The sequence below is a fragment of the Coregonus clupeaformis genome, chromosome 2 (assembly GCF_020615455.1).
Source record: "Coregonus clupeaformis isolate EN_2021a chromosome 2, ASM2061545v1, whole genome shotgun sequence".
In the NCBI taxonomy this organism is placed as follows: domain Eukaryota; kingdom Metazoa; phylum Chordata; class Actinopteri; order Salmoniformes; family Salmonidae; genus Coregonus; species Coregonus clupeaformis.
In genome coordinates, this window is record NC_059193.1 from 2,642,332 (window position 1) to 2,668,400 (window position 26,069).

The window sequence follows — 26,069 nt, forward strand, 5'->3', positions numbered from 1 at the left end:
CCAGTTTGCATTTTCAAGTTGACAGTTCTGGTTCAATGCCCTACCAGATAACCCTGCCATATTGAGAAAGAAAGTTGTTAAAATATTCAATCAGAGTTCAAATTTGTATTTGTACTGCATTGTTGTGATCACATTATTTGTGACAAAAAGATGTGCAATTTGTATTTGTACTACATTGTTGTGATCACATTATTTGTGACACTTAATGTGCAATTTAACAATGCTTTTTCTGAACCTACCAAGTACAATGTTAAAATTCAAATCCTTATTGGGTAAAACAATAATATTCTTCCCATTTCCTCATTGTCATGCGTTATCTTGGCCACATTCCTAACAGTTTGGCCTGTCAATCGACCACTGTGGGTGGGACTGTCAGGGAAGGGGGCGGGATATGTGTTAGAGTCATAGAGTTGGTAGGGGTTCAGACCTGTCAATCGACCACTATGGTTGGGATTTTCAGGGAAGGGGGTGGGATGTTTGTGAGTAAAAGGGTTGGTAGGGTTTCAGATCTGTCAATTAATTATTGGAGGTGGGATTTTCAGGGGAGTAGATTAGTAATGTAGTCATTAAAACACTTTTTCAATATCATTTATTGTGTGCTGTTCATAAATATGGATACCCCCTGTTAAGAAACAGTGTAGAATTGCAGGAAAATTGTTTTAAAAGCTTTTGCACCCCCACTTTCAGACAAAGTCAAGCGCCAGTGCATAAACACACACACACAATCACTGGCACACACACACACAGTCGACATCTTCCCCCACCCTATTTTTTTTTTTTTTTTTTTTTTTTTTTTTTTTTGGGGGTAGATCAGCTTTAATATTGCAAATAGATTGTAACTTCCATCAATGTAATTGTCTGCATCACTTCCAATCCCCCATATGTTTTTTTCTTCTTTTTTTTTCTCGCATATATATATATATATATACACATATAAACATACATACACATATATATATACACATACATACATATATACATACATCCATATCCTTTAAAAATGATATATTTCCCTTTGTTACTTTCCAACCCTACCATCCCCTCCCTAATTGGAGTAAACTAGTGAACAACAATGCTTAGGCCTGTACTTCATGCTTATACATACTATATACATTTTATGGACACAGTCACTAATTATATTTTGTTTGTTTTTACTCCTGAACTTCCTCCTGAACTTCCTCCGATCATTTTCATGATGTCCATCTGGTATGCTTCTATATGCCATATCTTTCTAACTGTGCTCTTTCACAATATATAACCTCACAATATATAACCTATATACAGTGGGGGAAAAAAGTATTTAGTCAGCCACCAATTGTGCAAGTTCTCCCACTTAAAAATATGAGAGAGGCCTGTAATTTTCATCATAGGTACACGTCAACAATGACAGACAAATTGATGAAAAAAAATCCAGAAAATCACAATGTAGGATTTTTTATGAATTTATTTGCAAATTATGGTGGAAAATAAGTATTTGGTCACCTACAAACAAGCAAGATTTCTGGCTCTCACAGACCTGTAACTTCTTCTTTAAGAGGCTCCTCTGTCCTCCACTCGTTACCTGTATTAATGGCACCTGTTTGAACTTGTTATCAGTATAAAAGACACCTGTCCACAACCTCAAACAGTCACACTCCAAACTCCACTATGGCCAAGACCAAAGAGCTGTCAAAGGACACCAGAAACAAAATTGCAGACCTGCACCAGGCTGGGAAGACTGAATCTGCAATAGGTAAGCAGCTTGGTTTGAAGAAATCAACTGTGGGAGCAATTATTAGGAAATGGAAGACATACAAGACCACTGATAATCTCCCTCGGTCTGGGGCTCCACGCAAGATCTCACCCTGTGGGGGTCAAAATGATCACAAGAACGGTGAGCAAAAATCCCAGAACCACACGGGGGGACCTAGTGAATGACCTGCAGAGAGCTGGGACCAAAGTACACAAAGCCTACCATCAGTAACACACTACGCCGCCAGGGACTCAAATCCTGCAGTGAAAGACGTGTCCCCCTGCTTAAGCCAGTACATGTCCAGGCCCGTCTGAAGTTTGCTAGAGTGCATTTGGATGATCCAGAAGAGGATTGGGAGAATGTCATATGGTCAGATGAAACCAAAATATAACTTTTTTGGTAAAAACTCAACTTCGTCGTGTTTGGAGGACAAAGAATGCTGGAGTTGCATCCAAAGAACATCATACCTACTGTGAAGCATGGGGGTGGAAACATCATGCTTTGGGGCTGTTTTTCTGCAAAGGGACCAGGACGACTGATCCGTGTAAAGGAAAGAATGAATGGGGCCATGTATCGTGAGATTTTGAGTGAAAACCTCCTTCCATCAGCCAGGGCATTGAAGATGAAACGTGGCTGGGTCTTTCAGTATGACAATGATCCCAAACACACCGCCCGGCACCTAAGGAGTGGCTTCAGTAAGAAGCATTTCAAGGTCCTGGAGTGGCCTAGCCAGTCTCCAGATCTCAACCCCATAGAAAATCTTTGGAGGGAGTTGAAAGTCCGTGTTGCCCAGCGACAGCCCCAAAACATCACTGCTCTAGAGGAGGTCTGCATGGAGGAATGGGCCAAAATACCAGCAACAGTGTGGAAACCTTGTGAAGACTTACAGAAAACGTTTGACCTGTGTCATTGCCAACAAAGGGTATATAACAAAGTATTGAGAAAATTCTGTTATTGACCAAATACTTATTTTCCACCATAATTTGCAAATAAATTCATTAAAAAATCCTACAATTTGATTTTCTGGATTTTTTTTTCTCATTTTGTCTGTCATAGTTGACGTGTACCTATGATGAAAAGTACAGGCCTCTCTCATCTTTTTAAGTGGGAGAACTTGCACAATTGGTGGCTGACTAAATACTTTTTTCCCCACTGTACTTATTATGGACACAGCATGTCTTACACTAGTTATCTTGTTGTTATTAGTTGTTGTTATTAAACATCTTTGCTAAAAGTATTATTATATTATTGATCGATTTACTATGACTTTTCAGATCCCCCAGTAGTGCTATCTGCAGGGTCAGCTTAATGCAAATATGCCGATTTTGCAGGTTTTCCTACTTACAAAGCATGTAGAGGTCTGTCATTTTTATCATAGGTACACTTCAACTGTGAGAGACGGAATCTAAAACAAAAATCCAGAAAATCACATTGTATGACTTTTAAGTAAATCATTTGCATTTTATTGCATGACATAAGTATTTGATCACATACCAACCAGGGAAGAATTCCGGCTCTCACAGACCTGTTAGTTTTTCATTAAGAAGCCCTCCTGTTCTCCACTCATTACCTGTATTAACTGCACCTGTTTGAACTCGTTACCTGTATAAAAGACACCTGTCCACACACTCAATCAAACAGACTCCATCCTCTCCACAATGGACAAGACCAGAGAGCTGTGTAAGGACATCGGGGATAAAATTGTAGACCTGCACAAGGCTGGGATGGGCTACAGGACAATAGGCAAGCAGCTTGGTGAGAAGGCAACAACTGTTGGCGCAATTATTAGAAAATGGAAGAAGTTCAAGATGACGGTCAATCAACCTCGGTCTGGGGCTCCATGCAAGATCTCACCTCGTGGGGCATCAATGATCATGAGGAAGGTGAGGGATCAGCCCAGAACTACACGGCAGGACCTGGTCAATGACCTGAAGAGAGCTGGGACCACAGTCTCAAAGAAAACCATTAGTAACACACTACGCCGTCATGGATTAAAAATCCTGCAGCACACGCAAGGTCCCCCCTGCTCAAGCCAGCGCATGTCCAGGCCCGTCTGAAGTTTGCCAATGACCATCTGGATGATCCAGAGGGAGGAATGGGAGAAGGTCATGTGGTCTGATGAGACAAAAATATAGCTTTTTGGTCTAAACTCCACTCGCCGTGTTTGGAGGAAGAAGAAGGATGAGTACAACCCCAAGAACACCATCCCAATCGTGAAGCATGGAGGTGGAAACATCATTCTTTGGGGATGCTTTTCTGCAAAGGGGACAGGACGACTGCACCTAATTGAGCGGAGGATGGATAGGGCCATGTATCGCAAGATCTTGGCCAACAACCTCCTTCCCTCAGTAAGAGCATTGAAGATGGGTCGTGGCTGGGTCTTCCAGCATGACAACGACCCGAAACAACTAAGGAGTGGCTCCGTAAGAAGCATCTCAAGGTCCTGGAGTGGCCTAGCCAGTCTCCAGACCTGAACCCAATAGAACATCTTTGGAGGGAGCTGAAAGTCCGTATTGCCCAGCGACAGCCCTGAAACCTGAAGGATCTGGAGAAGGTCTGTATGGAGGAGTGGGCCAAAATCCCTGCTGCAGTGTGTGCAAACCTGGTCAAGACCTACAGGAAACGTATGATCTCTGTAATCTCTGCAATAAAATGCAAATGAATTACTTAAAAATCATACAATGTGATTTTCTGGATTTTTGTTTTAGATTCCGTCTCTCACAGTTGAAGTGTACCTATGATAAAAATTACAGACCTCTACATGCTTTGTAAGAAGGAAAACCTGCAAAATCGGCAGTGTATCAAATACTTGTTCTCCCACTGTATCTACTAGTTCTAATGTATCCATGACATTCACGATTTCCTTAAGAGCATGAGGGTGATTGTTTGTAGTGTGATTTCCTTTACTGTTCATTGAGCTATTTAAAACGGTATTATAATCTCCCACCATAATAATAGAGTCTTGAATTGCTTGCAAGGTCGATAATTTATTATATATATTTTCAATGAAGTGTGGATCATCATTATTTGGTCCGTAAAGGTTAATGAGCCATATTTGTTTATGGTCCAATAACATATTTAAAATAATCCATCTACCTTGCGTATCTGTTTGGACAATTTGCACATTCGGATCGAAATTACTGTTAATTAATATCATCACCCCTTTTGAGTTTCTTAGCCCATTAAATATGTTTGTAAATTTACCAATAGAAAATACCATAGTGATTGAGTGTCCATATAGCTATACCATGATATTTGCAATGTTACTAAATAACCCTCCAATTGTTCTCCACTAATTCCCCCGCTAAAACCCCTCCCCATCCCAAGATGGGCCGTCATCCCAGTGATCAGCATACCACCCCTGTTGCCCCGGATCCCTATGCCCCCGAGGGGCCAAGACCCATCCGTCGAAAACATCACATAGTGCCACCCACAAAACAGAAGCAGGTCAACCACCAAAAGCATTTCCAATGCTCTCACCTCAATATATTTATATAGCTATTTAAAAAATATCTATTCAAATATCTTGCATATCTTATTTTCCATCATTATCAATTAATGTGCGTAATAATGTCGGCATTCATGCGTAGGATTTTAACCTATAACCCGAATTGCCATTGTATTACATTACATTTTTAACAAGCAACTACCACTTCAGCAAACAACCACTGCAATCCAACCCCTGCAACAGATGCTGGCCACAAACTCCACACACACACACACACACGTTCACACACTCAACCCCCCACCCCACCCACCCCCAGATCAGATGCTCAATGGTTGATACATCCCAGAGCCCAACTCAAGAAAGGACCTGATTTACGAATGCATATACAGTTACAGCCGTTTGAGAAAGCATGCAAGATTGAGCAAAAGTGAACAACAATGTGAGATTTGATTAATCTATTTAATCTATGTTAAGTCCTAGGTGATGGAGATCAGATCCACCCTCTTCACCTGAGACACAAACACTCTGGTCCCCCATTGTAACCATTTTCCCAAGCATCTCTGTGCAGTCATATCTTTGATTATTTTGTGCCACTTGGGCCACAATAGTAAGCCCCCTCTCTGATTGTCAGAGTGTGACCCCATCCCCATGGGTTACTGGCGCCAGTGTTGCCAGCACTGCCACTACCTGGGTGGGGGTACCCCACCGGAATCCCCACCGGCTAGGTACAAGGTCGTCAAGGTTCTCATTAGCAGCTTTGAGAATTTCCTTGTATATTATGCTCCCCCATCAGGGGCTCTGGCTTTGTAGGACCAACCCTGCCAGGCAGGCTCAAAATCTTGAGGGGGCGGTGCTGCTCAAGTAGGTCTCTGACCGCATTTATTTCTCTGTTTAGGCTGCATATAGGCAACTCACAGCAGGTCCATAAAACAGATGGGAACTTCTCTTTGGTGTATGGGTCGCTCAGGTGGGTGTCCAGGATATAGGGTTGGGGATCGTTCCATCATGATAGGACAATAAAAAATAGATTAGATGTATACTATATTGAAAAATTTATATCCCTCATCTACACAAAAAGCTCCCTCTCACAACCCCTGCTCATAGACACCCGTTGGCTCTGGGATATGCAACCATTTCCCCTCTCACTCACTTAACGCCGGACATTTCCAAACAGAAAAACGCACTCCACATGGCTGATTGCGGAGGCTAGGGGCCGAGCACGCGCCTGCATCCCACACCTGCCGCAAGGGGGAAAGGACGCCAGGGAGAACACAGGACCAACCACAACAACCGTTCGCCAAAACAACAATTGCCTGCCAAAAATGCAATGTTCTAATTAGTTGTATTTGAAGATGTATTATTCTGCTTGTTATCTTTTCTTGTTATATCGTCTTATCCTTTTATAAAATACTATACATGTTCTTTAATATTACAATCGCTATCATGGCTAGTATTGGGTGTTCCATTATTCAACTCCTCTATTAGAACTTTCAGAATAGCCATGGAGTAATCTTTGTGTCTCGGAACATTTGGTTGTCAATATACAGTTTATCGACAACGAGTGCAACACGTTTCCCTTTTAATCTATTTTCCTTGAAGATTGGATACAGAACTTTGCGCCTTTCTGCAATCTCCCTCAGAAACGGATCATTCATGCCTATTTTTGTGCCAGCAAGTCTTTTACCTTTTAACCATTGCTTTATCCTTTAAAAAAGCAAATTTGGCAACGATTGGACGCTCGTATTTCTGTCCTCTTTGTCCGAAACGGTGTATACGTTCGAGTTGGATTTTATCGACAGCCTCGAGTGGAATCTGCAGCTCTGTAAGAAGGAAGTCCTTCACAATATTCGCGAGTTACTTCTCCCTCTTTTCCTGAATACCCATAAGTACTAGATTTTCTCTCATTTATCTAGTTTGGATGTCTAGTAAGGCTTCTCTCAGAAGGTTGTTCTCCTTTTAAGTTCCCTAACGTCCGTTTCCATCTTAGTGACTGTCACTTTAAATTTGTTGGTTTCTTTCTCCATTATCGCTGCTTTTTCGTCACTCATTTCAAGACTATCTTTCAACTCCTTCACATCCTTACTGACCAACTCTAGTATGCCCAGTTTGTCATTTATCGACTTCAAACAGGTCACTTTCCACACTTACCAGACCCAGTGGTGAAAAGCATAAATCATCTGTATCAGCCAACTCGTCGTGTTTGGAGGACAAAGAATGCTGAGTTGCATCCAAAGAACATCATACCTACTGTGAAGCATGGGGGTGGAAACATCATGCTTTGGGGCTGTTTTTCTGCAAAGGGACCAGGACGACTGATCCGTGTAAAGGAAAGAATGAATGGGGCCATGTATCGTGAGATTTTGAGTGAAAACCCTCCTTCCATCAGCCAGGGCATTGAAGATGAAACGTGGCTGGGTCTTTCAGTATGACAATGATCCCAAACACACCGCCCGGCAACCAAGGAGTGGCTTCGTAAGAAGCATTTCAGGTCCTGGAGTGGCCTAGCCAGTCTCCAGATCTCAACCCTATAGAAAGTCTTTGGAGGGAGTTGAAAGTCCGTGTTGCCCTGCAGACAGCCCCAAAACATCACTGCTCTAGAGGAGATCTGCATGGAGGAATGGGCCAAAATACCAGCAACAGTGTGGAAACCTTGTGAAGACTTACAGAAAACGTTTGACCTGTGTCATTGCCAACAAAGGGTATATAAACAAAGTATTGAGAAACTTCTGTTATTGACCAAATACTTATTTTCCACCATAATTTGCAAATAAATTCATTAAAAATCCTACAATTTGATTTTCTGGATTTTTTTTTCTCATTTTGTCTGTCATAGTTGACGTGTACCTATGATGAAAAATACAGGCCTCTCTCATCTTTTTTAAGTGGGAGAACTTGCACAATTGGTGGCTGACTAAATACTTTTTCCCCCACTGTACTTATTATGGACACAGCATGTCTTACACTAGTTATCTTGTTGTTATTAGTTGTTGTTATTAAACATCTTTGCTAAAAGTATTATTATATTATTGATCGATTTACATGACTTTTCAGATCCCCCCAGTAGTGCTATCTGCAGGGTCAGCTTAATGCAAATATGCCGATTTTGCAGGTTTCCTACTTACAAAGCATGTAGAGGTCTGTCATTTTTATCATAGGTACACTTCAACTGTGAGAGACGGAATCTAAAACAAAAATCCAGAAAATCACATTGTATGACTTTTAAGTAAATCATTTGCATTTTATTGCATGACATAAGTATTTGATCACATACCAACCAGGAAGAATTCCGGCTCTCACAGACCTGTTAGTTTTTCATTAAGAAGCCCTCCTGTTCTCCACTCATTACCTGTATTAACTGCACCTGTTTGAACTCGTTACCTGTATAAAAGACACCTGTCCACACACTCAATCAAACAGACTCCATCCTCTCCACAATGGACAAGACCAGAGAGCTGTGTAAGGACATCGGGGATAAAATTGTAGACCTGCACAAGGCTGGGATGGGCTACAGGACAATAGGCAAGCAGCTTGGTGAGAAGGCAACAACTGTTGGCGCAATTATTAGAAAATGGAAGAAGTTCAAGATGACGGTCAATCAACCTCGGTCTGGGGCTCCATGCAAGATCTCACCTCGTGGGGCATCAATGATCATGAGGAAGGTGAGGGATCAGCCCAGAACTACACGGCAGGACCTGGTCAATGACCTGAAGAGAGCTGGGACCACAGTCTCAAAGAAAACCATTAGTAACACACTACGCCGTCATGGATTAAAATCCTGCAGCACACGCAAGGTCCCCCTGCCTCAAGCCAGCGCATGTCCAGGCCCGTCTGAAGTTTGCCAATGACCATCTGGATGATCCAGAGGAGGAATGGGAGAAGGTCATGTGGTCTGATGAGACAAAAATATAGCTTTTTGGTCTAAACTCCACTCGCCGTGTTTGGAGGAAGAAGAAGGATGAGTACAACCCCAAGAACACCATCCCAATCGTGAAGCATGGAGGTGGGAAACATCATTCTTGGGGATGCTTTTCTGCAAAGGGGACAGGACGACTGCACCTAATTGAGCGGAGGATGGATAGGGCCATGTATCGCAAGATCTTGGCCAACAACCTCCTTCCCTCAGTAAGAGCATTGAAGATGGGTCGTGGCTGGGTCTTCCAGCATGACAACGACCGAAACAACTAAGGAGTGGCTCCGTAAGAAGCATCTCAAGGTCCTGGAGTGGCCTAGCCAGTCTCCAGACCTGAACCCAATAGAACATCTTTGGAGGGAGCTGAAAGTCCGTTATTGCCCAGCGACAGCCCTGGAAACCTGAAGGATCTGGAGAAGGTCTGTATGGAGGAGTGGGCCAAAATCCCTGCTGCAGTGTGTGCAAACCTGGTCAAGACCTACAGGAAACGATGATCTCTGTAATCTCTGCAATAAAATGCAAATGAATTACTTAAAAATCATACAATGTGATTTTCTGGATTTTTGTTTTAGATTCCGTCTCTCACAGTTGAAGTGTACCTATGATAAAAATTACAGACCTCTACATGCTTTGTAAGAAGGAAAACCTGCAAAATCGGCAGTGTATCAAATACTTGTTCTCCCCACTGTATCTACTAGTTCTAATGTATCCATGACATTCACGATTTCCTTAAGAGCATGAGGGTGATTGTTTGTAGTGTGATTTCCTTTACTGTTCATTGAGCTATTTAAAACGGTATTATAATCTCCCACCATAATAATAGAGTCTTGAATTGCTTGCAAGGTCGATAATTTATTATATATATTTTCAATGAAGTGTGGATCATCATTATTTGGTCCGTAAAGGTTAATGAGCCATATTTGTTTATGGTCCAATAACATATTTAAAATAATCCATCTACCTTGCGTATCTGTTTGGACAATTTGCACATTCGGATCGAAATTACTGTTAATTAATATCATCACCCCTTTTGAGTTTCTTAGCCCATTAAATATGTTTGTAAATTTACCAATAGAAAATACCATAGTGATTGAGTGTCCATATAGCTATACCATGATATTTGCAATGTTACTAAATAACCCTCCAATTGTTCTCCACTAATTCCCCGCTAAAACCCCTCCCCATCCCAAGATGGGCCGTCATCCCAGTGATCAGCATACCACCCTGTTGCCCCGGGATCCCTATGCCCCGAGGGCCAAGACCCATCCGTCGAAAACATCACATAGTGCCACCCACAAAACAGAAGCAGGTCAACCACCAAAAGCATTTCCAATGCTCTCACCTCAATATATTTATATAGCTATTTAAAAAATATCTATTCAAATATCTTGCATATCTTATTTTCCATCATTATCAATTAATGTGCGTAATAATGTCGGCATTCATGCGTAGGATTTTAACCTATAACCCGAATTGCCATTGTATTACATTACATTTTTAACAAGCAACTACCACTTCAGCAAACAACCACTGCAATCCAACCCCCCCACCCCCCCCACCCCCCTGCAACAGATGCTGGCCACAAACTCACACACACACACACACACACACACGCGTTCACACACTCAACCCGACAACGAGTGCAACACGTTTCCCTTTTAATCTATTTTCCTTGAAGATTGGATACAGAACTTTGCGCCTTTCTGCAATCTCCCTCAGAAACGGATCATTCATGCCTATTTTTGTGCCAGCAAGTCTTTTACCTTTTAACCATTGCTTTATCCTTTAAAAAAGCAAATTTGGCAACGATTGGACGCTCGTATTTCTGTCCTCTTTGTCCGAAACGGTGTATACGTTCGAGTTGGATTTTATCGACAGCCTCGAGTGGAATCTGCAGCTCTGTAAGAAGGAAGTCCTTCACAATATTCGCAGTTACTTCTCCCTCTTTTTCCTGAATACCCATAAGTACTAGATTTTCTCTCATTTATCTAGTTTGGATGTCTAGTAAGGCTTCTCTCAGAAGGTTGTTCTCCTTTTTAAGTTCCCTAACGTCCGTTTCCATCTTAGTGACTGTCACTTTAAATTTGTTGGTTTCTTTCTCCATTATCGCTGCTTTTTCGTCACTCATTTCAAGACTATCTTTCAACTCCTTCACATCCTTACTGACCAACTCTAGTATGCCCAGTTTGTCATTTATCGACTTCAAACAGGTCACTTTCCACACTTACCAGACCCAGTGGTGAAAAGCATAAATCATCTGTATCAGTCGACGAGTCGCGTTTTCTCTTGAAGATTGGTTCTCCTCGTTTATCATGTTTGGGTGTTTCGTGTTGTTGTAATATTTGTAGATATATTTCTCTAGCCTTATGATTTGTTTTGTGTTATTATCCAGATTGAATTTTATTAACTGCGAATATATGAAATGCTAATATTTAGTCTAACTTACTGATTTTGAATATTATGTTTTTATCTTGAGGTGATTTGTACCGCTGTCTATTCAATACGCCATCTTGTCTACGCGCCCTATTGTTAGCACTTGTGTAAATAAGCCTGCGGCAGCCTATTAAATTGTTTTATAGTTTTTTTCTACTCTTTGAGAAATGAAAGGGAATTTCTGTGTGGATGGAGAGATGAATGATTCATACATTATTTTGGATGAGCTATTTCTTTTTTTTCCATCCTTTTTTTTTTGTCGGACTGCAGATGTCCTTGTCAGCTTCCTGCCTCCTGTTTGTCTCCGGGCCTCTAGAGGTCATCTGTGTTCCCCTCTGCCTTAGTTCTTCCTCGTGTGTGTCAGCTTCCTGCCTCCTGTTTGTCTCCGGGCCTCTAGAGGTCATCTGTGTTCCCCTCTGCCTTAGTTCTTCCTCATGTGTCCTAATTAGCTTGATCCAGGTCACCTGTGCCTTGTTTCCCCTTGTGTATTTTAGCTGTGTGTTTTCCCCTTGTTTCTCACTTGGTTATTGAGTCCTGGCTATGTGTCTCCTGCTTTGCTCCACCGTGTTTTTCCAAGTAAGGTTTTCTAAGTTATCTTTAGTTTGTTTTCTCTCCTCGTGGAGTTATTTTGTTTTGCCTCCTGTTTTGTTAATATACCTCTTTCTGAGAAGAACTTTTGTTGGACTATTTGTGAAGTGCGAAGAACCTTTGTTTTTACATTAAATCTACTTGCCTGGAGTATTGCCTTGGGTGTTTCATTTGGGTCCTACTACACCTCCTCTGTGGCTAAGGGGTATTACCCCCAGCTCTCCACATCTGAGACCGGAGTTCTAGCCCAGCTTGTGACAGAATAACCAAGTCAATCATGGACCCAGAAACACTCAGTTCCCAGGACCTGTTGGCGGTGATCACTCGACATGAGGCTTCTTTCCAGCGCCTACTGTCTCTCCGTCAGGGCTCCCGAAGCACGGCAGATTTCGACTTTGATTTTCGGACCATAGCAGCAAGGAGCGGATGGAATGATGAAGCGCTGAGGGTCTGCTTTCAGGGAGGGTTATCTGAGCCCCTTCAAGATGAGTTAGCCACCCGAGAACCAGCTGGAGATCTCGAGTCCCTCATAGCCTTGGCCATCCGCCTGGACAATCGTCTAAGAGAGCGGAGAACGGCTCGCCGCCAGGTGTCTCAGTCCCAAGTTCCTCGGAGCAGCTCTGTTTCTCCTGTTTGGACTCCGTCATTCAGAGCTTCCCCGGCTCTTGAACTGCTCCAGGATTCCCCGGAGAGCATGCAGTTAGGCCGTTCCAGGCTTTCTCCCAATGAAAGGGAACGTCGCATGAGGGAGCGTCGGTGCCTCTACTGCGGGGTTGCCGGCCACTTCCGCTCCACTTGCCCCGAGCTGGGAAACGCCAGTCCCCGCCCAGCTACAGGAGGGCTGTGATGGGGAGAATTAGAGCTCCTCCTACTAACGCTGTCCTGGCTATTCCAGCCACTCTGTCCTGGGAGGGCCACCAGCATCGGGTCCAGGCTATGATCGATTCTGGTGCCGCAGGTGATTTCCTGGATGTAACCTTGGCTAAGGAACTTAAGATCCCTACCCAACTACTTCCTCATCCCCAGGCAGTTACAGCCTTAGATGGCAGACCTCTGGAACCAGGAAAGGTTACAGAGGCGACTCAGTCCCTGCGACTTACCATCTCTCAACACCAGCAGGAGGAAACCTTCTATCTCATTGACTCTCCCGAGTATCCTATCATCCTGGGTCACCCTTGGCTATGCAGACATAATCCCCAGATCGACTGGCCTACTGGCACCATTCTAAGCTGGGGTCCCACTTGCCAACTCACCTGCATGCTTCAGAGTCCCTCAGCCCCTAGTACCCAGTTTCAAGAGTCTGTTGACGTCTCCCTAGTCCCCAGTGTTTACCATCGGTTCAAGGCTGTGTTCAGCAAGGCCCGGGCTACTTCCTTACCGCCTCATCGCACGTATGACTGTGCCATTGATCTACTCCCTGGGTGCTGCCCTCCTAGAGGTCGGATCTTTTCCTTGTCCTCCCCGAGCACGCAGCTATGGACACCTACATTAAGGAGTCCTTGGCAGCCGGCCTCATCCATGCCTCTACTTCCCCGGCTGGGGCGGGCTTCTTTTGTTGAAAAGAAGGACGGGGGTCTTAGGCCTTGTATTGATTACCGGGGACTCAACAAGATCACGGTTCGGAATCGATATCCTCTTCCTCTCATGGCCACTGCTTTTGAGCTGCTTCAAGGGGCTTCCATTTTTACTAAACTGGATTCTCCGCAATGCTTACCATCTCGAGCGGATCCGGCAAGGTGACGAATGGAAGACGGCGTTTCAACACGCCCACGGGGCACTATGAATATCGGGTGATGCCGTTCGGGCTCACCAATGCCCCCGCAGTATTCCAAGCCCTGATTAATGATGTTCTCCGGGATATGCTTAATCTGTTCGTCTTCGTGTACCTGGACGATATCCTCATCTTCTCGAGGTCACTGAAGGAGCATGAGGGGCATGTTAGCCGGGTTCTCCAGAGGCTCCTTGACAATCACCTCTATGTTAAACCTGAGAAGTGTGAATTTCATGTTTCTCAGACTCAGTTTCTCGGGTTTATTGTCACTCCCGGGCACCTAGAGATGGATCCCAAGAAGGTCGAGCGGTCCGCAGCTGGCCCACACCTGCCACGGTCAAGGAGGTTCAACGGTTCATTGGCTTTTCTAACTTCTATCGGAAGTTCATCAAGAATTTCAGCTCCGTGGTAGCCCCCTTGACGACGCTTACCAAGGGAGGAGGGACCAAGATTCACTGGGGTCCGGAAGCAGCAGGGGCCTTCGAGGATCTCAAGCGCCGCTTCACGTCTGCTCCGATTCTGGTGACTCCTGACCCAGAAAGACCTTTCGTGGTGGAGGTGGACGCCTCAGAGGTGGGGGTGGGAGCCGTCCTGTCACAGAGGGGTGAGGATGGGAGATTACACCCTTGTGCCTTCATGTCTCGCCGCCTGTCTGAGGCCGAGCGCAACTACCACGTGGGGGATCTAGAGTTGCTTGCAGTGAAACTGGCCTTGGAGGAGTGGCGCCATTGGCTTGAGGGGGCTCAGCACCCGTTCCAGGTTCTCACAGACCACAAGAACCTGGAATATCTCCAACAGGCTAAGCGGATGAACCCTCGGCAAGCACGATGGTCCCTTTTCTTTAATCGATTCCAGTTCCTCCTGTCTTACCGACCTGGCACCAAGAACGTCAAGCCGGATGCCCTGTCTCGAGCCTATTCTCCCGAGGTACAAGAGAAGCCCTTGGCATCGATTATTCCGAGGTCTAGGATCGTCGCACCTCTGCAGTGGGAACTAGAAAGAGGGGTACGAGAAGCCCTTGTCCATGAGCCCGATCCAGGCGGTGGTCCTGCCGGTCGCCTGTACGTTCCTCTCTCTGTTCGGGCCCGCGTCTTGCAGTGGGGTCATGAGTCGCCCTTGACATGCCATCCAGGCAGTGCTCGCACACTGGAATTCCTCCGACGGCGGTTTTGGTGGCCGTCCATCAAGAAGGATGTGCAGGTCTATGTTGAGGCCTGCCCGGTGTGCAACCAGGGAAAGTCGACGCGCCAGCGACCCCAGGGACTGCTCCATCCCTTACCTATTCCTCGAAGGCCATGGTCACACCTTTCTCTGGACTTTGTTACGGGACTTCCTCCATCCCAGGGCAACACCGTCATCCTAGTGATCGTTGACCGGTTCTCTAAGGCTGCCCGGTTTATTCCCCTGCCCAAGCTGCCCTCGGCTAAGGAGACTGCTGAGCTCCTCATGAACCATGTCTTCCGGATATTTGGCATTCCCCTGGACGTGGTCTCTGACCGAGGTCCCCATCTCGTCCCGGTTTTGGGGGCCTTCTGCAGGCTTATTGGGGCCACAGCCAGCCTATCGTCAGGGTTCCATCCAGAGTCTAATGGCCAAACGGAACGGATTAATCAGGATCTGGAGACCACCCTGCGGTGTATGGCGGCCAGTAATCCCACGTCTTGGGCCACCTATATCATTTGGGCTGAATATGCCCACAACACCCTCCAGTCTTCAGCTACCGGATTGTCCCCCTTCGAATGCCAGTTCGGTTACAACCCTCCATTATTTCCAGAGGAAGAGGTGCAAGTTGGTGTTCCCTCGGCCCAGCGCTTTGTCCAACGCTGTAGGCGGACCTGGAAGAAGGCCAGGTGTATCCTCCTTCGGACCTCCCAGAGATACCAAAGTCAGGCTAATCGACACCGCCGGACGGCCCCTAGTTTCCGAGCTGGTCAGAGAGTTTGGTTGGCCACTAAGAACCTGCCCCTCCGGGTCGAATCCAAGAAGCTTTCCCAGAGATACATCGGCCCTTTCCGCATTGCTAGAAAGGTTAACCCTGTTTCGTATCGTTTGGTTCTGCCTCGCTCCCTTAGAGTTAACCCCACTTTCCATGTTTCACTCCCTTAAACCTGTCTTGTCTTCTCCTTTTGCCCCCCACGCAGACCCCCGCCACCTCCCAGGATCATTGACGGCCAGCCAGCCTACACAGTCCGCCGGATACTGGACTCCCGGAGGGTCCAGAACTCTCTGCAGTATCTGGTGGACTGGGAGGGCTACGGGCCGGGAGGAGCGCTCCTGGGTTCCAGCCAGGGACATCCTGGACCCAGGTTTGATCCGAGATTTTCGCACCCCTGAGGCCAGGGTGTTCTGGAAGGAACGTCAGGAGTCGTTCCTAGAGGAGGGGGTCCTGTCAGCTTCCTGCCTCCTGTTTGTCTCCGGGCCTCTAGAGGTCATCTGTGTTCCCCTCTGCCTTAGTTCTTCCTCGTGTGTGTCAGCTTCCTGCCTCCTGTTTGTCTCCGGGCCTCTAGAGGTCATCTGTGTTCCCCTCTGCCTTAGTTCTTCCTCATGTGTCCTAATTAGCTTGATCCAGGTCACCTGTGCCTTGTTTCCCCTTGTGTATTTTAGCTGTGTGTTTTCCCCTTGTTTCTCACTTGGTTATTGAGTCCTGGCTATGTGTCTCCTGCTTTGCTCCACCGTGTTTTTCCAAGTAAGGTTTTCTAAGTTATCTTTAGTTTGTTTTTCTCCCCTCGTGGAGTTATTTTGTTTTGCCTCCTGTTTTGTTAATATACCTCTTTCTGAGAAGAACTTTTGTTGGACTATTTGTGAAGTGCGAAGAACCTTTGTTTTTACATTAAATCTACTTGCCTGGAGTATTGCCTTGGGTGTTTCATTTGGGTCCTACTACACCTCCTCTGTGGCTAAGGGGTATTACCCCCAGCTCTCCACATCTGAGACCGGAGTTCTAGCCCAGCTTGTGACAGTCCTAGGGGATGTCACTGTGACTCAAAGGTCACCTGAGTTTGGAGCAACGAAGCACACACATTCACAGACTCACTCACACACACACATTCACAGACTCACTCACACACACACACATTCACAGACTCACTCACACACACACACATTCACAGACTCACTCACACACACACACATACACAGACTCACTCACACACACACATTCACAGACTCACTCACACACACATTCACAGATTCACTCACACACACACATTCACAGACTCACTCACACACACACATTGACAGACTCACTCACACACACACATTCACAGACTCACTCACACACACACATTCACAGACTCACTCACACACACACACACATTCACAGACTGATTGACAGACTCACTCACACACACACATTCACAGACTCACTCACACACACACATTCACAGACTCACTCACACACACACATTCACAGACTGATTCACAGACTCACTCACACACACACATTCACAGACTCACTCACACACACACATTCAAAAAAACACACACACACACACACTCCCTACTATTGCTCATGAGGAAAGAAACTTAAAAACGACTAAACTATTCCGCACAGTCATCCTACTAGAGTACAGCTGCATCAGAATTATAACGCAGCAGTCAGTGGGGACAAAACAACATTTAGCCGTCACCAATGGAAATGACAGGCAATCATCATAAACTACAGAGCAGAATTGGCGCGATAGAGAGTAGGCCTGCGTCCCAAATGGCACCCTATTCCCAATGCAGTGCACTACTTTTGACAAGGGCCAATAGGGAATAAGGTGCCATTTGGGACGCAGCCAGAGTAGAGTTGAGTGACTCTAGGGAGGAGGCAGAGGACTCACCCCCACTTGTTTTTCTGGTTTGGCTGTCACTGTCTCCGTCTCTGCTGATGTCACTCTTTCTGACTCTGTTTACGTCTGTCTGTCTGTCTGTCTCCCTTGCACATGCTGTCATTTGTTCTGTTTTTGCTGTCCCTCTCTCTGTCTGTGCCCCTGCCACTCATTCTGTCTCTCTCTTTATCTTCCTCTTCCTCTCTCTCTCTCTCTCTCTCTCTCTCTCTCTCTCTCTCTCTCTCTCTCTCTCTCTCTCTCTCTCCCCATCACCACTCTGTCTCTCAGCCTCACCCCATCTCTCCCTCCCTCTGATTCTCTCTTCTCTCTCCCTTTCCTTCAAACTCCCATCCCTCCCCTACACACTCTGTCCGTCTCTCTCTCTCTGTCCGTCTCTCTCTCTCTCTGTCCGTCTCTCTCTCTCTCTCTCTCTCTCTCTCTCTCTCTCTCTCTCTCTCTCTCTCTCTCTCTCTCTCTCTCTCTCTCTCTCTCTCCCTCTCTGTCTGTCTGTCCGTCTCTCTCTCCCTCTGTCTGTCCGTCTCTCTCTCTCTCTCTCTCTCTCTCTCTCTCTCTCTCTCTCTCTCTCTCTCTCTCTCTCTCTCTCTCTCTCTCTCTCTCTCTGCCTCTCTGTCTGTCTGTCTGTCTCTCTCTCCCTCTCTCTCTGATGACTGTCTTCTGTCCTGTGTAGGGGAGTTGGAGAAACAGCAGGGCTCGAAGGGAGTCTCAGCTAAGAACAATGGCACTCTGGAGCTACGTAGCAAACAGGGCTCCCCGTCAGGTGTGTGTCTGTGTGCACATGTGTTTGTGCATGTGTGTGCATGTGTGTGTGCATGTGTGTGTGTGTGTGCACCTAACCTAAACTAACATGCAATACTGTTACACATACTACTCTCCAGACACACACATTTGTTTTACTATCCTTGTGGGGACCAAACAATTAATTCCCATTCAAAATCCTATTTACCCTAACCCTTAATCTAACCCTAACCTTAAGCCCTAAACCTAACCCTATCTCCTAACCCTTACCCTAAATCTAACCCTAACCCTTATTGTAACACTAAACCTAACCCCTAAGCCTAAAAAAATGTTCCATGTGGGGATCGCCGAAATGTCCCCGAATTTTCCTTGTTTAACTATCCTTGTAAGGACTTCTGGTCCCCACCAGGATAGTAAAACTAAAAACACACACACGCCACTGATTTTGGCCTCATGTTGCCGTCAGCTCTTATGTTGGTGTCATTTTGATTGACAGGCAAGCAGGACCTGGATGAAAACAGTGGACACAATGCAGTGGAGGTAAGTGCTCACTGATAGGCCAAGTCTTAATGCAGGTAAGTGTTTCTTTGTATCTATTGTCACTGGAGGAGAGACCTAGGCACCACAGAAGTTAGCCTGACCTAGCATAACGCTAGTGTGTATGTATGTGAGTGGATGGGTGAGTGTGACTCTATTGAACTAACTATTGACCCTATTGAACTAACTATTGACCCTATTGAACTAACTAACTATTGACCCTATTGAACTAACTATTGACCCTATTGAACTAACTAACTATTGACCATATTGAACTAACTATTGACCCTGTTGAACTAACTAACTATTGACCCTATTTAACTAACTATTGACACTATTGAACTAACTATTGACCCTATTGAACTAACTTTTGACCCTATTGAACTAACTAACTGTTGACCCTATTGAACTAACTATTGACCCTATTGAACTAACTATTGACCCTATTGAACTAACTATTGACCCTATTGAACTAACTATTGACCCTATTGAACTAACTATTGACCCTATTGAACTAACTATTGACCCTATTGAACTAACTATTGACCCTATTGAACTCAGATCAGACAACAAATGTGCCCCCCATACAGCATAACATATCCATATAAATGTCCTTAGTAATTGTTATAGGTAGGTAGGTAGGTAGGAGGTAGGAGGTAGGTAGGTACTTAGATAGGTAGAAACACAGGAAGTGGTTACTGCATTATATACAGTGCATTCGGAAATTATTCAGACCCCTGGACTTTTTCCAAATTGTGTTACATTACAGCCTTATTCTAAAATGGATTAAATCGTTTTTTTTCCTTCATCAATCTGCACACAATACCCCATAATGACAAAGCAAAAACAGGTTTTTAGAATTTTTTGCAAATGTATAAAAAATAAACATCTTATATCACATTTACATAAGTATTCAGACCCTTTACTCAGTACTTTGTTGAAGCACCTTAGGCAGCGATTACAGCCTCGAGTCTTCTTGGGTAGGACGCCACAAGCTTGGCACACCTGTATTTGGGGAGTTTCTCCCATTCTTCTCTGCAGATCCTCTCAAGCTCTGTCAGGTTGGATGGGGAGCGTCGCTGCACAGCTATTTTCAGTTCTCTCCAGAGATGTTCGATCGGGTTCAAGTCCGGGCTCTGGCTGGGCCACTCAAGGACATTCAGAGACTTGTCCCGAAGCCACTCCTGCATTGTCTTGGCAGGGTGCTTAGGGTTGTTGTCCTGTTAGAAGGTGAAACTTCGCCCCAGTCTGAGGTCCTGAGCGCTCTGGAGCAGGTTTTCATCAATGATCTCTCTGTACTTTGCTCCGTTCAGCTTTCCCTCTCCCAGTCCCTGCCGCTAAAAAACATCCCCACAGCATGATACTGCCACCACCATGCTTCACCGTAGGGATGGTGCCAGGTTTCCTCCAGATGTGACTCTTGGCATTCAGGCCAAAGTGTTCAATCTTGGTTTCATCAGACCAGAGAATCTTCTCTCATGGTCTGAGAGTCCTTTAGGTACCTTTTGGCAAACTCCAAGCGGGCTGTCATGTGCCTTTTACTAAGGAGTGGCTTCCGTCTGGCCACTCTACTATAAAGACCTTATTGGTGGAGTGCTGCAGAGATGGTTGTCCTTCTGGAAAGTTCTCCCATCTCCACAGAGGAACTCCCTGACAAGGCCCTTCTCCCCTGATTTCTCAGTTTGGCCGGGCGGTCAGCTCTAGAAAGAGTCTTAGTGGTTCCAAACTTCTTCCATTTAAGAATGATGGAGGCTACTGTGTTCTTGGGGACCTTCAATGCTGCAGAAATCTGTTGGTACAATTCCCCAGATCTGTGCCTCGACACAATCCTGTCTCAGTACTCTACAGACAATTCCTTCGACCTCATGGCTTGTTTTTTGCTCTGACATGCACTGTCAACATTTCTAAAAACCTGTTTTCTCTTTGTCATTATGGGGTATTGTATGTAGATTGATGAGGATTTTGATTTATTTAACCTATTTTAGAATAAGGCTGTAACATAACAAAATGTGGAAAAATACTTTCCGAATGCACTGTATAGCCTGGGCCAGAGGTTTGGAGGTGGCCCTTGGGGCTTTCAGGTGAGTGAGAGAATGAGAGAATAGAAATGGTGAATTACAATGGTAAATTACCATATTTCTAGAAGGTGTTTCGACTTGTATTCAGTTGACATAACCTACCTCAATACAGCTGTATGTGTGTGTGTGTGCGTGTGTACCCCGCTTCCCTCACATGTTTATCTCAATTAACAAGCAGGTGTGTTCACGGTAACACTGATTTGACCCGTCATCGTCACCTACCCCTCCCCTCTCGTTCCCTGGGAGAATTACCACTCCGGTGGTGCTACATTACCTTTTGTATCCCTCCGCCGGAGGACTGGTGCACAGAGGCAAACACACCCGGTCAATGTGACATTCAGGGCCTGTTTAACAAGAGGCAGTGCGCTAGGTCTCCATTGAAACAAGGCTTTATTTGTTCTAACACTCAACGGGCCCACTTCGGTATCGAATTCAATTGGTTTTGATCATCTTTTAGGTACATTATACATATCTGCTATACCTGTGTCCCTCAGTGATGTCTTCACAAAAGGACTGGGTTAAATGCAGATTTGGAGTTGTATTATTAATGACGGAGGTGTATTCTAGGTGTAGGTGTGTAGTACCTCCCGAGGCCAAGGTGGCTAGAGTACGTGTCGGTCTTAGAGAACATGTCCCTTCGCTCTACCCCTACAGTCTCTTACCCCCTCCCCACGCTGAAATGTCAACCCCCGTGAGGACGTAAGCTGTTGAAACGCATCGGTGCTGGGTATAGCTGAATATGTGTGACGGGGAGAGAGATGGATAGAGAAGGTGAAAGAGAAAGGGAGGGAGGGAGGGAGGGAGGTTGGGAGGAGGGAGAGAAATCAAAGGCAGCGCGTGATTCATTGTTCGTTAAGGACGGATGATAAAAGATAAAACATCTAGGTTATTACATTATGAATAAATGTACATCAAAGCCCCTATGGAACACTGTAGAGCCCTGCAAATTGACCACCCGCCAACGTGCCTGGTGAAATACACATTCTTACCTAAATCTACACGCATTTGGCGGGTGGCAGGTGTTCTTTTTATGACCTGATTCCCACGCATAATAGAGAGACCTGATCGTACTGTACACAAATGTAAGCAAGGTTTGAAATGATTATGTTCTAATCAAATATTATATTTGTTTAGGCTTCTTGCAGTCAATTTGCAGTCTACAAATTATTTGTAATTATCTTCCGGCCCCCTGACCATTCCGCTCAATAAAAAATCGACCTGCGGCTGAATCTAGTTGATGATCCCTGGTCTAAAGCCTATCATCCCAAAGTCCCTTCCTATGTTAGTTGCTCCTATCATAACTGTTTAATCATTTCCATAACGAAAGGGAACATATTCCTCCATGACAAGCACTTCCTGGTGGAAATGACACATGCCTGCATACATAATAAGGCTGATTTGCATCTAATTTGCATACAAGCTTCTCCCAGCCTATCTGCTACACCGCAAATGTGTTCAGCGGCTGATTAGCAGATTCCACCGAGAATCCACCTACAAGCGCTCTGTAATGAAACGCAGCTCATTCTGGGTGTGTAGACAACTAGACATTTCCCTACAAATCTCTTCGTTCCAAGTCCAATATGTTTAGGGAGATGAGGGGAACAGTGGAAGGTCCCCAAGCTCCATTAGTGCTGCTGGGGAGGAGTCATACAGCTGATTAGCCAAGTAGTGACCTTTCACACTGCAAGCAAAGCAGTGCTTGCGTTGAGACTGAATTGAATTATTGTGTTTATTGTGAATTAAGACGTATTTTTGTTGCGAAACACGCTCAAACGTGCTACTGTAGCTTTTAAGGATATTTTCTAAACATGGGAATACTGTTTGTAGTCATAGGACTAAATAGGAATTGAAGACAAAGTAATTCTCCCTCCAACACCAAACTATGTAGGATGTACACAAACCCCAGCGAGAGTTCTTTCGTTTTTAACTGAAAAAGTTTCACAGGTAGAAAAATAAAGATGATTCTTAGGAACCTTCATGGGAGGTCAATCTCCCGAGTTGCGCAGTGGTCTAAGGCACTGCATCGCAGTGCTAGCTGTGCCACTAGAGATCCTGGTTCAAATCCAGGCTCTGTCGTAGCCGGCCGCGACCGGGAGACCCATGGGGCGGCGCACAATTGGCCCCGCGTCGTCCAGGGTAAGGGAGGGAATGGCTTGCAGGGATGTAGTTCAGTTGGTAGAGCATGGCATTTGCAATGCCAGGGTTGTGGGTTCAATTCCCACGGGGGGTATGAACTAACTGTAAGTCGCTCTGGATAAGAGCGTCTGCTAAAATGACTAAAATGTAATGCGTAAGTAGGAAGTGAAACCCCCCTCTGAATCTTTGAAGGTATGACCAGGCCTGCTGAACAGAGCAGACTTGGCGAGTGACAAGGCCTGCAAAAATGTGTTGTAAAATGATGAGAGGCATGTATTCTGATGAGTGTTGCCTGTGATGTCTGTTGATGTCCCCCCCCCCCCCGTTGGTTTCACCTTCGTCTCCAGTTCTAATCCCCCCCTTCTATGTTCAATGGACGTCCAAAAGCACCCCTCCCTATCTCCTTCACCCCAATTGTTCCGTGACCCTTAGTGCTGCACAGTGGTTTGAAAGGGAGACACGGGTGCCCTCAGTGACTCCTTTAGAACCAACAGGCTCTCCCAAAAGAAGCAACTAACCGACACCCTCGCACCACCCCTCTATCCCCCACCTCTACACCAATGCTTCCAGCACCCAGTCTGAACTGGTCCCCCCAGCACCAGAGGGTGCACGCTCGCCCTCCAACCCTCCCCCCCCCCCCACCCCACGCATGCCAGTTGTGATGTGGTGTCACCCCAAAAAAGAGAAGAGGGCTGAGGGAACGCTAGAAGGAGGCCAGTCTTATAACATTTGATGCTGTCTCTGGCTGTTTTCTAAACTAGGTGTCAATTCACAACAGGCTTCATACGTACCAGCTCAGCAGCAGCGGGAGCTTGCCCCGGACCCCCGAGAGTATTGGAGCCCTTCTTAACCACCGGGGGGAGCTCTTCCAGCAGCCACAGCTTCAGTCAGCTGCCGGCACCCCCCTCCACCACCTGCAGCAGCTCCAGCCAATCAGCATGGGCGACCTTCGGCCCGACACGCTCATCCAGTGCCAGCAGATTGTCAAGGTGATCGTCCTGGACAACAGTGGCCATGGCCGCGTGGAGGCCTTCCTCAGCCACACCCCCACCCACTCCCATCATCATCACCATGGCCACCACCTCCAGGTGGTCCGATCGGCCGCCTCCACTCCTGTGAGGTCGCCAGAGACCAAGGACGGTCACCAACCCCCCTTGCCCCCTCCTCCTCCCCCCTACAACCACCCCCACCAGTACATCCCCCCTGCGGACCCCCGCCTCAGCCTCCAGAGGACCCCCAGTGGCTCTCGAAGCCTGCTGTAAATAAGAGACCAATGAACCAATGACCACCCCTCACCCACCTGACCTCACCCCAACCTCACCCCTCACCCACCCAGCCTCAGCCCCACCCACCCCAACCACGTCACTAACAGAACATATGTACATGTTATACATACAGAGACAGAGCTATAAAAAAAAAGATAAACACATCTATATGCATATATTTAAGGAAATAACGACAAAAGATGAATCGAGGTAAAGATTTAAAAAGAGATGATGATGTGGAGTAACGTCACGAGAATAATCCAAGTGAAAAAGAAGACTTGATTCCATGTGTATTTTGAAATATTATGTAGTTTTAACACATTTCTATAACAGTTTTGTCAGTTTTAACTCTTTAAATCTAGATAATATAATTGGTTTCTTTAGTTTTCTGGATGGATCTTTAGTAGTTAACAAGGAAGGACGTAGTACAAAATCCAGCACCAACCAACTACATTCAGATGGATTCCACAGACTATGTGACTGTCTTGGAGAGTCACTCCGAGATTTAACTTAATCTAAGAACGACTTTTGTTCACTTTTACCATTCATATCCTAACCTTATCTCTACTATGTGTGTGTGCATTTGATTGACAATGACTGAACAATGTGCCAAAATGACGGAATTCTCCACCAAACGGACTACTTCGTACTCGACTAGAAGAAAACTAGAAGAACTCAGAATAGCTGTCTCCTCACTCTGACCTCGAGGAGTAGCCTACATAGAAAAAGAATTACAGCTAGCGATATTTCAGCGCAACCTGTCTCCTTGTTTGCAATGTGGTTGATTTATTCATTGAGATGGGAGACTTCTCTCTCTCTCTCTCTCTCTCTCTCTCTCTCTCTCTCTCTCTCTCTCTCTCTCTCTCTCTCGCTCTCTCTCTCTGTCTCTCACCCCCTCTCTCTCTCTCTCTACCCCTCTCTCTCTCTCGCTCTCCCTCTCTCTTTCTCTCTCTCCCCCTCTCTCCCCCTCTCTTTCTCCCTGTCTCCCTCTCTCCCTCTCTCTCTCTCTCTCTCTCTCTCTCTCTCTCTCGCTCTCTCTCTCTCTCTCTCTCTTTCTCTCTCTGTGTTCTGAAAAGGTGTGTTATTTGTCACTCTCTGTGGTGTTGTTTTTCCTTCTTTTCTATTGTCAGGAAACTCACTTCCACTGTCACCCTCCACAGGTCCCCCGTTCAGTTACTGTAGCTAAGGATGATGGGATATGAAGACAAGGCAACCAATCAGAAGGCTTACTGCCAAACCAAAAGCCAATAACAGCCCAGGAAATAAGCTCCTTTATTTGCTGTCGTCATTGTTATATTCAGCTCAGGAATTCTTGACGTAAATGATCTGGAATGGTTTAGATTGCACATTTATTGTATGCATGTGCTGTTATGCTGAGAGCATAACCAGGACGAGGAATAACTCCAGGCCCTAATCATAGCCAATAAGACTGGCATTTCCCACTATTCGCCCTTTGCCAGTCTGCAGATCTGTCTGCCAATACAATCCAACCTAAATGTTTTCCCAGTGTATTTTGGAGTGCAACACACTCATTATGTTAAACATATGCACTGGATAAACATGAAACTTGTAATTTCTCATTGCTGCTTCTTCTGTGTATCCC

The 26,069-nt window shown here is 45.6% G+C and overlaps 1 protein-coding gene across 5 annotated transcripts in view; it reads left to right on the top strand.

Annotated features, from left to right (window-relative positions):
• The window catches only part of LOC121549858 (IQ motif and SEC7 domain-containing protein 3-like), a 169,400-nt gene extending 144,075 nt beyond the window's left edge, over nt 1-25,325 (top strand). For 2 of the 5 annotated variants that reach the window (XM_041861802.2, XM_041861833.2), the window contains 3 exons: nt 18,383-18,472; nt 18,947-18,990; nt 23,963-25,325. In XM_041861802.2, the coding sequence (XP_041717736.2) occupies nt 18,383-18,472; nt 18,947-18,990; nt 23,963-24,463 (635 nt within the window). In that variant the 3' untranslated portion in view covers nt 24,464-25,325. The remainder of the gene's footprint in view (nt 1-18,382; nt 18,473-18,946; nt 18,991-23,962) is intronic. The other 3 variants (XM_041861811.2, XM_041861827.2, XM_041861819.2) reach the window with 3 other exon arrangements.
• Nucleotides 25,326-26,069: the final 744 nt, after the last annotated feature.